A 16,897-nucleotide genomic window follows, 5' to 3' on the forward strand; every position below is an offset into this window, starting at 1 on the left:
CCATGTATGCAGTTCCACAATGCATAAAGGCGCGGGTCATTTCTAGGACAGCTAATTGAACATTAATAGTCGCTGACATTGTCGAAGGAATGATATGTCAACCTGACAGGGCCTGCGTGCTTACATCTGCTGATTGGCTGTGGACGGAGGCTGTGTGTCAGGATCAGACCCCAGGCCTGACTGTAGCTGGGCCAAGGAGGACTCAGTCATTAATCATGAGCTACCATCTTGGGCCAGACAGTATCTGTGAAATCACTCCACATCCTGTGTGTGTGGCTAACAAGTAGCATCTGTTGTGTTCTAGAGTTTCAAGGTACGGCTCTCATTTCACAAAAACAAAAACAAAAAACACCAATTCAGACTTTGGTTCGTGTCATCTCACTAAAATTTTTAGTGGGCAGATGTCTGTCATTTTCTTTCTTTTCTTTCTTTCTTTCTTTCTTGGCCTATACATTCCGAATAAATGGGGAGCTTGTAGTGGCTGACAGGGAGGTCCTGAGGTGGTGTGTCTTTTGGTCCTGTGGAAATTGATTTTGATGAGTTTCTGGTTTCCTGAGTCACCATAGATATGTAGTATAATGAAGAAATCAAACAAGAATTAAACTGAAGTTCCTTGCTATGATTTATTTTTTTGATTCCAACAAAATATTAAACCCTGTAGGCAAATTTCTGAACAGAGGAAAAAGAGGTCCATGCAATTATTTTCTTATCCCTGAAATCACATGAACAGCACTTTCCTGCCTCATTTATAATAAATCTTCGGTGAGTTAATCCCATTGCTCCAGTAATTCCACAGCCAACACTTTACTGAACATGTATCCTTCTGAGGAAAGAATCATGCAACAGTCATGAGACCTCCGACACACACCCCAATTGTGCCTTCTTAAAATAGGGTGCTCTGGTGGGGGTTGCTCAGTGTAGGTTGCCAGTGCATAAAATGTTATAAAATAGGGCTCCAGAGAGCAGCCATTAGCACATATTGGTTAACATCACAGATTTTAAAAATCCCAGTTGCATTGGAGCCAAGAAAAAAAATGCTTTCATCTGTAAAATCTGGTTTCCCTTTGTTATTAAAATAAATGAAGCCATTAAACAAAATAGATGCTTCTAATAGTCGAGTCCATCATTTGGCATCATCAAAATGATGGCATTTTGCATTTTTAAAATTCAGTAATGCCATCTTAGAAGGTTTGATGTGAGGTGTAGATACAAATGTGCTAGAGTTTCTGAAACTTTATGCCTCATTACATATATTTTTCTTTTTAGTTTGCTGATTGATGTATATATCTGGACTTCCTTAAACAAAAAGTAAAATTCTGTTTAAGAAAGCTTAAAAAACAATCCTGTGACCAAATTAATTAATTGTAACTATTGATGAGCTCATACTGTGAATGTGCTGGAATTGAAATAATTTCCAAATACTTTATTTCCAAAGGTTTGTTTTTAATTACACTGGCATTTGGTTGGCATGCAAGGGCGAGTTCTCACTCTTGATCTACCCTAGCTGGAGTCCAGGCCAAAAGATTCTCTGCTCCCTTTTCTCGAGAGCACACTTTTCTGCCAAATGTGCCACTCAGTCCCTGCCAAGGAAGGTGGGCGAATTGCCACTTCTGACTCCCAGCCACCAAAAGACAAAGACTCTCAACATCCCTAGGTTCAGCAAGCCAGAATGGGCCTCACACCTTAAAGGTTCTGGATTATTGATTTTTCCCCCCAGAGACTTGATAATATGAAATATTTTCTCAGTGCCTCTGTCCATCCCCTAGGGTGATTTAGGCACTTACAGGAGTGTGTGAACCCTTGAAGGCCACTGGAGGGTCATTTAAGTGTCCTTCCTCATCTGTCTGAGGCCTAAACACATCTTAACTGTCAGTCTTGCCTCCTATATCTTGCTTTTTAGTGTTTTCTTTTCTACACTCTTTTAGTAAGAGCATAGTAATTATTTATTTGCTTCTGTGAAGCTCAAATAAATTCAAGAAGGGTCGTAACTGTGTATAAAGCATCTGATAGTGAGAACAATCTCCTTTTCCTTTAGTAGGAGCAGCTCTATGATTGATGGAGAATGTGTACATTCTCCACATAAACCGTGCAAATTGAAAATGCGACGCTTCTAAAACAAATGATGGCAACAGCAGCACATTGAGCCAGGCATGTGGAGCTTCTTTGTGGAGCCCCTGTATCCTGTGTGAGTGCCTTTAAGCTGGCCCTGCCTTTAGATGTTCTGGAGGTGTGTCCAAATAAAGAGAATTGTAAGAAAACAGGGGGGGAAAGCCTAATTTAACACTAGGAAAAAAATATATAAGAAATACCTTGTCTGATACAATATTCTTCCCTATAAATTGAGATATATATATTATATATATAATACACACACACACACACACACACATATATATATATATATATATATTTTTTTTTTTTTACATAGGTTTACCCAACCTTGAGAGTTATCTTGGATTCAGCTAGTATTTACTAAGCACTAGACACATGCCAGGTATTATGCTAAGCAGTTTGACCATGTTGTCTCATTTGACTGCCACCACTTTTATCATTCTCATTTTCCAGATGAGGAAGCCGAGGCTCAGAGGCCTGCCTTTTGCTTTGTTTTGTTTTGTTTTGTTTTTAATTGATTTTAGAGAGACAGAAGAAAAGAAAGAGAGAGGAGAGAGACAGACAGACAGACAGATAGAGAAACATTGATTTGTTGTTCCACTTATTTTTGTATTCATTGCTTGCCTTTTGTATGTGCCCTGGTCAGGGATCAAACCCACAACCTTGGAGTATAAGGACGACACTCTAAACAACTGAGTTACCCAGCCAGGGCTGAAACCAGCAACTTAAAACGTTTTCCTTTAGACTTGTCATTTGTCAGTGTGTAACCACATCACTGAATCAGAAATGGACTTAATGACTACCCTCCTGGCCTACACGGGTTGTGACTTTGCACATAGACCTAAGTTCTCTTAGGAAGTGATTTAGGAGGGAAAAATTAGGCCCCTTGTATATGCAATTAGCAACCTGTGTCACACTTGAAATGACACAAAAAGACACAATACATAAAACAAAATTAAATCTAATATTTGTTTCAAAGAGGAACACACTACCCAGTCATAGGTAAGGATATTTCTTTCCCAAAGCCCCTTTAAAAGGGGCAAATGCTGTTATGTAAAACTGTTTAACATTAGCAATGAAATGACAGCCAATTTGAAAGCAGTACTGCTTTGTCTGGCTCTAGTTTGGGCTCTTTTCTTTACCCTAGGTATAGAGCAATGCATGTTTACACATTAACACAGAGGCTGGGTCCTCCGTCTTACAGTAGGTTTTTGACAGATGTGGCCACAGCTGTTTATTTTATCATTACCAAGGTAAATTCTGAGCTTCAATAGTGTGTAAAGAGTATAAGATGAAGAAATAGGAGGGCTGGACTTCAGGCTTAAGACCCACAACTTCCTGGCCATACAGCCTGCCACGTGTCCACTCTGAGATTTGATTTTTCTCCTATGGAATGAAGACAAAATTCCCTGCCCTTCCAGCCTCGCCAAATAATTGTAAGTCTCATATTTGGTAAAATGTAATAAAAGTTCTTTGAAAATATAAAGTGTCATACAAATATAAGGGAACTAAACTCCAAAAAAGAAAAGAAAAGAAAAGAAAACAAAGTCCCAAAGCCCCACACTGGCCTTCAAGTTAACTTTGATTGAGTACCTTCATTTCTGCCAATTGTATCTTTCTCCCACTCATCAAGGTATTACAGGAACATCTGTAAGATCTGTGAGAACTGTGCAGAAATAAATCCACTAGCATTTCCCTGTCCAGTTAGATTGGACAACTGAGAAAGCGTAATTTCGGAAACAAATACTGGGGATCCGCCCAAATTTTGTCTAAGACTCTTCCCTCTTCTGTAATCCACTCTGGAGACAGACAGTGAATTCAACATCAGTAAATGGTTTGAGGAGTTAAAAAGGGTTTGCTGAAGGAGGTTCATAAAGATACAGGTAATCTTATTACTAAAACAATTTAAAGTTTTTAGGGTTTTGTTTTTTTTTTCTTTAGGGGAAATTCTCTTCAGTTTGATTGCTAGATAAAGGTTTTATTGTTAACCAAGCTAAAATATAGTGCTGAATAATCTCTTAAAAATTGAAGTGTATGCTACAGAGAATAGAGATTATTAAATAGCTTAGACTACAATGGGTAAAGGGAAAAGAGTTTTCATGAAAATTAGCTTAGTAAAGGTAAATTGCATTTGAATCTTAACTTCAAATCTGGGTGCTCTGCTATTTGGCATATGTTGACTTGATAATGCCTGTGTGTTAAAGAATTCTGATCATTTCTTTTGCCTCTCTCACAGCTTATAAAAATGCAAGCAGACTCACCTAATGAATATTAATAGGAATGATGTCTAGATAACTCATAAACCCCCTGGATCTGTGGACTTTGGATGGAGTAGTCAGAGAGGATTTCTGTGGCTTTATTTAATACCAAATTTACATACTTTTAAAGAATAAACATCATCTTAATATTTTAATATCAATGTTCCAAAGTGGAGATTTTAGTGAAATAAAAAGCTTAATTTTCCTTCCCTGAACATTCTATTCGCCAAGGTCTGCATTTGAAAAGACAGGAAACTGTTAGCTAAAAAAGAAATTAACTTAATCCCCCTTCATTAAGTTCCAGCCTTTTTCTGTTACTTAGAGACAAGTAATAATTATACCCGCAGCAAAGCAAAGCATTTTTTACACTTTTGTTATACAAAAGAACTGCAGTTGTTAAGGTGACAGCAAAAGAAAATGAGAACATTGATAAATACTGATATATTTTGTTCTTAAATCGTTTTTGACTCTTGCAAATAAATTTCACTCAGGTGTCTGAGCGGCATTTTAATTCGTTAACAGCAAGAATCTACACACGTGATTTTAGAAAACGTCCATCAACTAGCTAAACAATATTTTCCCAGCTAAGGCTATAAACACAGCAGCTAAGTGGGTGGAAGACATCTCAAACGCCTCTACTCCCCAGTTCTTTGAGAATTCATAAAGGGTGGGCATTCTGTTTCCAAGTTGTTGTTTTCTGGATGGAACTTTTAGCAAGTACACAGTAAATCTCACAAGTGTATATTATTTAAAGCACATGCTTTCTCTCTCTCTCTCTCTGGCATTGTGAAATGACTTTTTAAATTTTAGTTTTACAAAGGGGGGGGGGAATCATTAAAATGTAGTTTGTACCATTCCATTCCATTATTTGTCATCTTTATGGCCGTTCTATAGTTTTCATTGCACCTTTAATTGTAAGCTTGGTCAGGAGAGGTGAGCGGGGTGTGCACACGCTTGGCTGCGGGTGCTGCTCACAGTGTCTGCTAGCTGGGCTTCCATCCACGTCCCTGTAGATTTTAATGTCCCCACAGACTGCTGGCAGCCTGCTTCCAGCTGTGGCAGGCATGATGCAGTGAATTGCTTTTGAATGTTCTTTACTCAAATAGGCAGTAATTACAAGCTTAAAGAGGTTTAGTGGTCCAGTAAACTACATAATCACCCCTGAATTAGCCTGGGCTCATCAGTTGCAGTCCAGCAAGCTCGAGTCTGCTGTTTGTATGCAGCCTTGATCACATAGCAACCTGATCAGCAGGTGTGGAACAGCCAGAGTCCCCCATAAACACAACTGTCTACTGGGGACAATGATCTCTAATGAGATGAGGCTACACCATCACTGTAATTTAAGTGGGAAAATTAGCACTAGAGAATGAGTACCAGTTCCAGGGGTCTTTAGTCATATTGGGAGCAGCATGAATTCTCCATCTCTCTCTCTCCCTCTGTCTAGCTTTCTCTCTCTCTCTCTTTCTCAAAAAACAAAAAAAAACAAAAAACACCAAATAAACGAAAAAAAAAAACTTCTCACCAAGTGTACTGTTTTTGCTTTTAACTTATGGATACTTTATTTTTTATATGGGATTTTTCCTAAATATTTAATGCTGGACAGGGCATCTGTAAAGGCAATAATGATGACTGTCAACAGACTCATTCCAAAATGGTATCATTGTATTTCATCTTTCTCGTCTTTTCTCTTAATGGTCTCAAAACCTTTCTGCTTTTATTTTTAAAGTGGAAAACTGCTCTTTGAGTTGAGGCTAGGTCTCCTTTTAGTTGGCCTGCTATCTGAAATAGCAGAGATGAGCTGTATGCACTTTGGAAAAGATCCCTTTTTATTGGAGTTTATTGTATAAATCAGTCATCAACTTTCTTTTCAGAGAAGTGCTCCAATATGGTGTGCTATTGTGTTGTTTTATTTGTTAAAGTGAATTCTTGGAAGAGAAACCTGTATGTTGGAACAGTCTCCTTTATCCTTTCTTCAGTCCCGTGCTATGTGTCATAAGAGGGAGAACTTGAATTTTATTACATTGCAGTTGGAAAAGTGAAGGGAATTTTTGCAACAAATAAACCCAATAAGAAGATAGAGTTGATTATGAAGAAACTTTGTTGGGGGAGGGGTGGATTATACACACTAAGAAAGACAACAACACAGTAATTAAGAGCATCCTGGATGGCCTGGCCAGGTGACTCAGTTGGTTGGAGCGTTGTTCTGTACACCAAAATATTGTGGGTTTGATCCCTGGTCAGGGCACATACAGGATGCAACTAATGGATGCTTCTCTCTTCCTTCCTCTCAAAAAAAAAAAAAAAAAAAAAAAATCAATAAACATATCCTTGGGTGAGGATTAAAAAAAAAGAGCATCACGGGCTGTGCAACTTCTTAGAGTCAAATCCCAGCTCCATCCTACTTGCAAAGTAACTTAGACTCTGTGCCTCAGTTTCTTCATCTGTAACTTAAAGGTAAACATACTTTAAAGACCTGATATAAGGATTAAACGAGTATTTGTAAAGCACTGAGAGCACTGCCTGACATGGGTAAGTGTTCTATACATGCCAGTTAAATATAAAGTAAATAAAATCTGTACTGTTTTGGGATTTGTAGAACAGAGTGAGAGGTTTGAACAATCGTTGAAATGGGGCTGCTAGTTTTCTGATGTTTATCTGAATTCATCTACTTATAAATGCTAGTTGAGGCATTTGGGATGTCTAATTTCAATAGCACTCATTCATTCAGACAACAAATATTTATTGGGCACAGGACTGGGCTAGCTGCATTGTGAATGTGAACAGCATTCCTGTGTTTTTATTAGGATTCTACTAAAACGAAATGGTTCCAAATGTAAGTTAACTCACATTTGATTAAGAATCACATACAAAATGAAAGTAATTGGCAAAAAATAAAACTCATAACAATTTATTTCAAAGCAGACATCGTCGGCAGCCATCCGTCTCGAGAGACGATGGTGTAGCTTCTTAAGAGTCTATCTGCACCGCCGAGAATGGCTGTGCAGTCCGACTCGGAAGTGACACTGTATCTGTCTCCTCCCGTGTTGAATCTACATCTTGCGATGACGCTGGAGTGTCCTCTCCAGTGAAGCTGAAGCTACAGAGCCTGGGCAGGGTGATATGGAGGGTCTGCTGTTGCCCATGCAGCAGACCCCCCCTCTCTTCGCAGCTGAAGGGTCCAAGGGAAAGACGGAGTCAATACAGCTTGGCTTCAGGTGCGCCGCAGGAGTTGCCGGTGTTGACTACAACGTCAAACCGCCTTAGGGACTCCGGCTCCGGATTTTCTGTCGGGGTTTACTCCCTTAGCCTTTCCCCTGAAGAGGTATGCTGCAAGGCAGCGGAGGTTTTTTGGAGTCAGAGTTTTCCTTCTCTGCAAAGCAGACAATGTAAGGCAAATTGTAGTGCAGTTGGATGCCATAGCAGATATTTGTTCCTATGACCCTTAAAAGTGTGCTTGTATATAACCTCCATCATCCCTGTGTTTATAAACAATGCCACAAACACTAGTAAAGTGATAGAAATATTAGTTTCCATTGAGTTTTGTATCTTGTAACAAAATCTACTATTGCATCCTTTAACAGAACTGAGTTGTAAAAATAGAAGACACACACATTAAGATAATATCTTCTTCATAAAGAGAGTAGTTACCATTGTATATATTCATAATTAACTCATCAAGAATGAGTGGGATTGCTCCTTTCATCACGTAAAACACAAATTAGTTTGGAAGTGAGTTTTCCTAACTTGTATGTTACCACCAAGTTTCAAATCCCAGCTCTACTACTTGCCTGCTGTGTGAACTAGAGAAATTTATTTGTCCTTTATGTACACACATTTCTTCATCTATAAAATGGGTCCAATAGTTGTGTTTGCCTCATGAAGTTTTTGTGAGCATTAAATGAATTAATACATGAGAAGTATTTGGAAAAATGCCTAGTAGATCCTTACTTCTTAATACGTACTACCATTACGACTTCTACCACTCTCGCTAATACTACTAAGTTACAATTAATAAAATTCCTTCGGATAGATGCGGGAGGGAGAATTTGAGGTGAGGTTCTGGTGAACTACCTTCACCCCTTAGCTCAATTCCTGCCTTTTGACATTTGCCCCTGGGGGGTGGGTAGGAGCAAGGACTCTCTCCTGGATCAAGGCTTTAGAATTGCAGACAAACATGCAGTCACAGCTCACCACAGCTAATAACTTTGTTCATGCTCCATTATAATATGTTTTTGGTTTTAAAATGTTTAGCTTATAAAAGGAATGGAGAAATGGGAAAGAAACATCAGTGAGAGTGTTAGCCAAGCGGAGAGACTCGGGGGAGGGCAGACCTGGCCCCAGAACTAAGTGGCTGTGAGTCCCTGGGCAAGTTTTCTGACCTAGCCTAGCCTCAGCTTCCCCATCTGTGAAATGGAGCTGAGCACAGTCCCCACCCTTGGGGGTCACCAAGAGTACATGAGATAAGGCTTGTAATGCATTTGTCCTACTGACAAACAGGAAGCGTTCAAATGAGCTATTATTTCAAATGATTCAAAGAGTTCACAATAGTGAAGCTTGAGTTTTTTACCCACTCCCCGCCCCATTCCCACTCCCATGCCCCCCTCCTACCGCCTGTTTTTCTTATTGGCCTTTTTGTGTTTCCTTTTATAGCTGCGGTCATCTACTAAGAGAATTATATTCAAGGAGCTCATTAATAATCATAACTGTTCAAAAATAATTTTAGCACTCTTCATGAATTTTAATACTTTTAGGAGGAAGATATAAGTAATTGCTAATTTAGAGTCAAAACTTTATGTCTTTAATGCATATACTTAAAAATATTCCTGTAACATATATGAGTCTATGGCTAATAAAGAATAAATCTAAAACAATGCTATTATTTTAGAACTTCAATCTACTTTAAAAGAAGTCCCCAATACAAAGTACTATGAAATCCTTTAATATAAGTATTTGTCTTTTTTACTTAGTGTTTTTTATTTTAATTGATATTTACAAGAAAGTAAAAGATCAGGTAGATGAGACAGGCAAGGCATTGTAGTATTGGCCTCATAATTGACTATGAAATAATGTTTTTACTTCTGTGTATCGAAAAGATAGTCTCATTTGTGAAAAGTAAAAATTGCTAACCCAGTGTCCAACATTTCCTTCCACACTGATGTCATTTCCATGCAATAAGATCAAGTTTAGAGATTTCCACCTGACTTCCCTACCTGCCCACTTCCACTAGCAACTTCTTAAACTGCTACGGCGTATACAAGAAATCAGAGAGATTGTCTGAAAAATGGCTTGAGTAGGCTTCAGGAAAAGCAACTGCTGAACCATCACTGGGGCACATTGCATCTGAGCAGCTAGGCAATCTGGCAGCATTGTTGGAGATTTAAGAAAGCAGGTAGAAATCCCGTGACTTCATTGATAGCGCTCCAAACTTGTTTGGCTTTTTAGCCAGTGCTGACACCACAGTTCTTTGGATGCCAGTGTGAGTGAAGATACAGGACTGGGACTACTATGCATTCAGGCTCTGTTCTTCCACTGCACAGTGCACTGCTTTTGTAATGCAAATGAGAGGCACAAAGTGTCTCTTTGATAATGTGCAGTCAGAAGACAAAAAAGCGTTCACTGAAACAGTAAAACTAATTCATAAAGCTGAAAGACAATAGAGAAGCCCTATGGATTTTTTTAAAGGGAAAAAGTATCCTAGATCAATGTAATTGCCACAGTATAAACTATTCGTAATCAATGCAGAAGGGGGACATGGTGCCAAGTTTATTTAAAGTGGGAGAAGTTTTTATAGGCAAAAACTTTTATGTTAAACAAATATAAATATATTTGGTTAGCAAGTTTCTGTTTATGCTCCTCAAAGGCACATATATAGCTGGTTGTTTTAATTTACACCCACAATATTCCCTAGTGACAAAAACACAGAAGTTTTAAAAGAACAGAGAGAGCTAATGGTTAAAAGCCATATGGTAGATTTTTTTTTCTTAAAGGGAGTATCTCTCCATCACATAGCAGAGTTTAGCTCAAGGTCAACTTATATTAATGCATTAAACTTAGCTGTGGAGGAGGCAAAGGGCTGGAGGAAAAAGGATGAAAGAAGTTCTGAAATTGCTCCTCCAACATTTTCAGCCAAGCAACAGAACATTGCCTTGATAAGGGTTATATTGGACAGTTGCCATAATTCCTCCTGTTAGATCAGCTCCCCCGGTACCTATTCCTATACCTTTTAAAGTACAGCATGTAACATTTTGCTTGAAAATTGCTTCCACCTCTATTGCTTTGTTATAGCTGTTTTGCAGTGTCTGTATAGAGGCAGTTCTGTGTCACAAGAAATTACTAATCTGAGGCTTGAGAAGGGGCAGCATAGCCTTCCATTATCTCACCAGCAAGCTCTGTACAGGATTATTTTCAAATTTTCTACTGCCATTACAATGTGCTTGTTGGAGTGGGCAAGGCAGTGAGGGAGGGGAGGTTATTGAAACTTGGTTACCAGGGTAGATAAGATAAAGTTCATCACTGTCTTGGCATCCACATTTGCGGTCAGAGGTGGAAAATTTGATGAAAGGAGTACATTTGGTCAGGGATATTGTTAAGATATAAGGCCGGACATTTTCCATCTGTGTGTACTGAAGAGTTTTTTTTTTCCCATTGACGTTCATCTGAAAGAGTCTGCTTGATTGTTTAAATAAATACGTTTTCCTCCAATGCATTACTATAAACTTGTAAACCAGACAACTGACATCAGAATCCACCCCTGCATCCACCCCCACTTCAAGAAATAAGACTGGAATCATACAGAAATAACTTTCTTTAGATAGTTGTCATTTTCTTTGTCACTTTCTAGTCTTTGGGGCTGATAAAATGACAGTTCAGACTTAACTTTTACATAAAGCTATTTTTAGATGTTTTTTTTTTTTTTCTCAGACATTCTTGATTTCTGTTACACAGAACACACATTCCAGAAATCATTTTATTCTTTGATGTGGTTATTAAGCAATCACTGCTATCCTGGGCCTTTATTAGAAGTCTCACTGCAGATCCAGAAACCCGTGAGAGGGGCAGACAATTTCTTTTTCAGCGAGAGACTTACACTGGAAAGGAGAAGTCGAGGTGTTGATTATGCAGATCAAGATGACCATTGTGTGAATTACTTCCTGTAGCTAAAGTTTCACTGCCCACAAGCCACTTTTTTTCCCCTTGGAGTCTGGCAACTCTTCTCTCCCCAGCAAAGCCAGCCTATTACACGAGTGCAGGTTTAATACTGGAAAGGAGGGTCAGTTTTACCCATACATAATCACCGTTTTATGGCTTTCACTCATTCCTGAGGTGTTAATGCAGATCAAATGGGAAACACTCGAGAAAGAACTCTTGCAGCTACCGCGCTGCCTAGCTGACCCCCTCCCAATCGTTAATTCTTATTGTAAGATCTAAAGGTAATTTTGTTTGCTCTCTTAATGCGTTGCAGTTCTCCCAGTGGCCCTTGCATATCCTCTCTCAAATTCCCATTTTGATCAATTGTTTGCAAATAATTAAGCTTTTAAGAGATAATGGCATCAGGCTAATGTACACAACAAAGGCAAGGTCTCCCATCACAGTCTATGGGAGTGGTCAAATTTTCTTTGAATCCCAAAGTGATTAGGTTGATTGCTATATCTGGCAAGTGCTATCTGTCTTTCCTTCATAAGAGCCTACTGATTTCTCTTAAATTACTGTCCTTGCCATTTAGGTGAAATAATAGCAAAGGTGTTCAGGAGAATGGCAAGGGGTGACCTAGGCCCTTAGTTGCAATGGTTTGGACTGAAATTGCCATCTTCTCCCTAAAATGGCACTTCTCTTTATCTCTTTTGTAAGATGATGTCTACCTTTGCCCATCTTGTGGCCTCACTAGCCCTGGGTGCAATGCAACAGGGCTTTGAATGTTTTTATAGCAGCCTTGCCTGTGGCAGGTTGGGTTTTTGTCAAGTCATTTTTTTTTTTTTTCAATCTACAAAAGAATATCTCATAATGCCCACAAAAAGCTTATCTAGTAAAGATGCATAGGATTTAAGATATTAAAACATATTGGATTTCAGTGAAAAAGCCGACTTCTTTGTGAATTTTTGCCTGACTGTGGATTAGGTACCCGAAGTCATGGCTTTCATGTAATGCTAGTAATTATAGACTTTTTTTTTCAGGGAATTGAAGGTTTGTGGGACACAAGGCCAAGAACTATGAGAAAGAAAAAACCATGCACTTGACCTGACATAGACAAGGGTACAGGAATTTTGTTGATACCCTTTTTTTCCTTTCAACAAAGACCATATTATTGCGGCATTTAATTTTGTCCAAGCTCATTCCCTTCTATTAAATAAATAAATAAATAAATAACACACACACACACACACACACACACACACACACACACACACATATATATATATATATATATATATATATATATATATATATATATATATATCCCCGAACAACTGAAAATTGTTTAATGGAGACAGAGTGCTGGGTCTCCATAGCTTGAGGCTGCCTGGCAATTATGCTGCATGAAATTAGACACAGTTTGTTCCAATTACTTAAAATCAGAGCACATGAAAAGTGACAGAGGGAAAAAAGGGTAGAACTTTCTCATTTTGTGATAGTTAAATTATGAAATCAGAAACTGCATGATGTGAAAAACAATCTAAATTCGTACTGAAACTTTGAGGACCATATGATTGCTCTTTGAAGCTGTAATGATTCAGGTAATTTTAATGATCCAAAGAGAATTTTTCTGACACCACTTGCATAAATAAAATGTGAATTTCATTTGCTTCGTATTAATACTAGATCTAAAACTTGCTCACAAACCGGCATGCAGAAATACTCTTGAAAACACAGAACAAACAAATGACTGTGACAATTCTCAATTTTCAAAGTAACTAAAGGTAAGTGGCATAAATATTAATTTTTATCTGGTTCTGGTCATAATATCAAGATACAACTTACAAGACAGAGCAAAGGTACTACCATCCAGCTACAGTGAAGAGAGACCATTGACATATTTATTAGAGTAATTCTATTGAAAACCATTGAAAGAGATTTCTGCAGGACTTGCAAAACTGTACGCACATTACAGAAAATGTTATTGGTTGGGAATGACTTGTATACGTCGGACTACAACTTCTATGGCAATTTCTCGCTTAATGTCATCAGTAGGTTCTTAGCCTTCCATCAAAACAAAGCATACTGAAACTAGTTTTACCATAAGCTAATGATATGAACAAGAGTCAAGTTCTTACAGCATCTCATTAACATTGTAAAAAATGACATTAAACCGAATGACTTTATTCAGGGACATGACGAGAACTGGCTGCTAAAATCTCCATATTTCAAAATCAGGCTTATATTCTCTAAGAATTGCTAGCCTGGGTACCCTTTAACTTCGATGGCTCCTAGAACTCCAGATTACAAAACTGAGAATTAGAAAAGTTGTTCCTTGTTCAAGATCTTTTAGTTAGTGAGTGGCAGCATAGCATACAATCTCACAGGGTCATGTAAGCCTAAATACAATTCTTCAACTAGTGTCCATGTAGAACTACCATATATCCACCTTAATTCTATTCATAGGATAAAAGATTCATTTGTTTTGTATGGTGTGGCAAGCTTTCTTGCAGTGGGAGTTATGTTTTAAACCTTAGCGTAGTGGGTTGCTCTTAGCTCAGTATCCAATCATGAGACTGCCTGTGATGACTGGTATTATGTTGAGTAGGGAGGGTGTCACATGATCTTAGCCTATTATGAGGCTTGTATACTTTTATTTGAAAAGAGTGGGTTGACATCACTTTTAGGAATGAAGCAAGGAAAGCAGTGTTGTGGATCTCAAATTGGATTGTTTATTCCTCTTGTGGGCTTTGAAAATTTTTTATTGTACCTTTTGATGTTTACATCTGAGCAGCTATTCCTTTATTTCACAAATACTGATTTTCTGTCCAGCTAGTCTGGGATTTGAGGGTGGTAAACAAAAAAGGCACAGGCTTTGGAGTTGCTAAATGAGTGGTGAGAGGCATGGCCACAGGGAAACAAGTAAGTAGTCAGAAGGGGCCTTTCAGAGATCCAGGCTCCAGGCTCGCTATAGAAAGGAGAGGACTGATCCGAGAATGATAAGGTGGGCTTGTGGAGAGTGCAGTGGGGAAGGCTTGGCATTTGAGCTGAAACGTGAAAGTGACATTGGAGCAGGAGCCTGAGTGGCAGGGACAAGCTTGGCATGCAGGAAGGGCTGAAATGAGGACTGTGTGGCTGGGTAGAGGGGTGAGGTGGTGCTGAGGAGCCGGCCACAAAGTCTGAGAGGTAGGTGAGGCTGGTCAGTGGCAGGTCTTGCAAGCCCTGGGAAGCAATTCGAAGGCTTTTGGGCAGGGGCCATGAGTAGAGAGTAGAGATCTTGAAGGGTATTTGCCACATCCCTCTTTCACAGTGAGGCATAAAAACACTGGAAGGGAAACAGGAAATATCACAGTCATGGGGCTGCTGACCATTCCTTCTCCTGGTCAGTTTCCTCACCTGTAAAACAGGAAGGACAATTGATTCCATTTATGTCCCTCAAAGGAATATAACAAGGATTAATTACCATCCTGTCTGTAATATACTTGGAGCTCTTTAGAGAAAGGAACTATATTCCATGAAAGCAAAGCCTTATTCTAATTGTGTATTTATTGATTAAGTGACAATCAAAGACAATGCTTATGGGAAAAATTGCTACATCTCTGTTCTTCACAAATGAATCCCATGTGTATAGATATAGAACATATTTAAACTTACATATAAGAGCATTAAAGTGGTCATTAATGTGCCTTCTTAGCATCTAATCAGACTTTATAAATGAGATTAAAAGCTATGTTAATTAACATTCAATAGACCGGAATTCAGTTTACAGTGGCACAGATAGTTAAATTGAGAGTTAGCGTTGCCCTTTCCCACTTGTAAGAGAATAAACTGTTGACTACCAGAAAAATTTTTATTTTGGGAGAATTTATTGGGACACAGTGTTTCAAACTAGGCAGTGTCTCTATAAATGGAAACTGCATCCTCAGCTCCTCTCCCAGACTTTAGGAATGTATATTTTCCAATTTAAATATAGTTGATTATTGAATGAAAAGTATTTGTGCCAAAACCAATTTTAGTAGAATTCCAAACATTCTTAAAAGAAGGTATGGATTTCATTTTATTATCTAATCCTGTAATACTTTTTTATACCATTTTATGAGGAACATAGCTGGGCTTGTTGATAGCATGCAAAATATGCTAGTCTTTGACCTTATATTGGCCTATGTTCAGAATCCCAGCATGTGTTGATGTTCATATAGGAAAACAAACTTTGGTTGAATTTAATTTGTTTATGTTTTCCAGAAGAGCTCAAATGAACAATGGTTAAAAAAAAATGCACTCGCTTTAATTTTGATATTTGCATCCAGCAATATAGTATTTGGAGGGAAAATGTCATGCTGACAAAGTTCTTAACTACTGGGGACCTCAGCTGAGACTGTTGGTCCAAGTGGTTCAGCCTTAGAAGTCCATGGTTCTAATAAAAATATTACTTCAAGGAGGTATAGTTTTATAAGGTCAAAAGGGCTCGTCCTTATTTTAATCCTATAAAATACAGTGAAGACCATACTAAACTTCCCACGTTTGCAAGAAATAAACCTGTTAAAGGGTAAACTCAGTATCAAGGTTCTGCAAATATCCTAAGTAGCTATTTATACACTTCACTAATCTTTGTAATTGGCTGTCTTTTACTGCCATTAATTAGATGATGTAGTATTCCATTATTAAGAGCGACACACCTCAGCATTTTTATCTTTAACGATAGACTTCACTAGATACTTAGGTTATTGACAAGTAGCCTAAATGTTGCCTGATGCAGATATTTCTTTTTTTTTTAAAAGAGCATATCTGTTTATTATTGAATCTGCAGCCCCTGCCATTGTACCTGGCCTGTGATATGCAACCCCGTCTCTGCAGAAGTATGTGTGCATACACCTGTCCTTTTTGTTCTCTTTCAGCATCCTTACCCTTCTGAAGAACAGAAAAAGCAGTTGGCACAGGACACAGGACTCACCATCCTTCAAGTGAACAATTGGTAAGTAATTTGGCTTTATGTTTATATGCAACCTGCTCCCCCTCTGGCAACCTGAAGCCAACGTTTTGCCTTAAGAAGACACACCCACTGTCGCTGTTTATCCTGTTAGCTTGTGGATCCAAAAGTGAAAACACACTGTGGAGTGATAGGTGAGAGTCTATGCTTGTATGGAAAAGAAAACATTGTGTGGCTTTCCCCATCTTTATTAACAAACAAATTTTAAGCACAGTCTACATCAGTGTTTAATTCACGTTCACTATGGCTCTGTAAATGCATCCCTCTCCATGGCGTTTTCCCCCTTCAGGATAATCGCTAGAAACAGTGAATCATCTTGTTGAAACAGGGAAATCCACCATCACACATCGGTCAGGTTTTCAATTCATTGAATAAATTTAGTTTGATTTTTGTTAGGGCTCTGCATTCA

General features: G+C 38.4%; 1 protein-coding gene across 2 annotated transcripts in view; it reads left to right on the forward strand.

The window, feature by feature from the left end:
- The window catches only part of MEIS1 (Meis homeobox 1), a 132,106-nt gene that overhangs the window by 92,152 nt on the left and 23,057 nt on the right, over window positions 1-16,897 (forward strand). For both annotated transcript variants that reach the window (XM_090281409.1, XM_090281408.1), the window contains exon 9: window positions 16,397-16,473. In XM_090281409.1, the coding sequence (XP_090137535.1) occupies window positions 16,397-16,473 (77 nt within the window). The remainder of the gene's footprint in view (window positions 1-16,396; window positions 16,474-16,897) is intronic.

Source organism: Furipterus horrens, unplaced genomic scaffold, assembly GCF_987537825.1.
Source record: "Furipterus horrens unplaced genomic scaffold, mFurHor1.1.pri manual_scaffold_6, whole genome shotgun sequence".
NCBI classification, from domain to species: Eukaryota; Metazoa; Chordata; class Mammalia; order Chiroptera; family Furipteridae; genus Furipterus; species Furipterus horrens.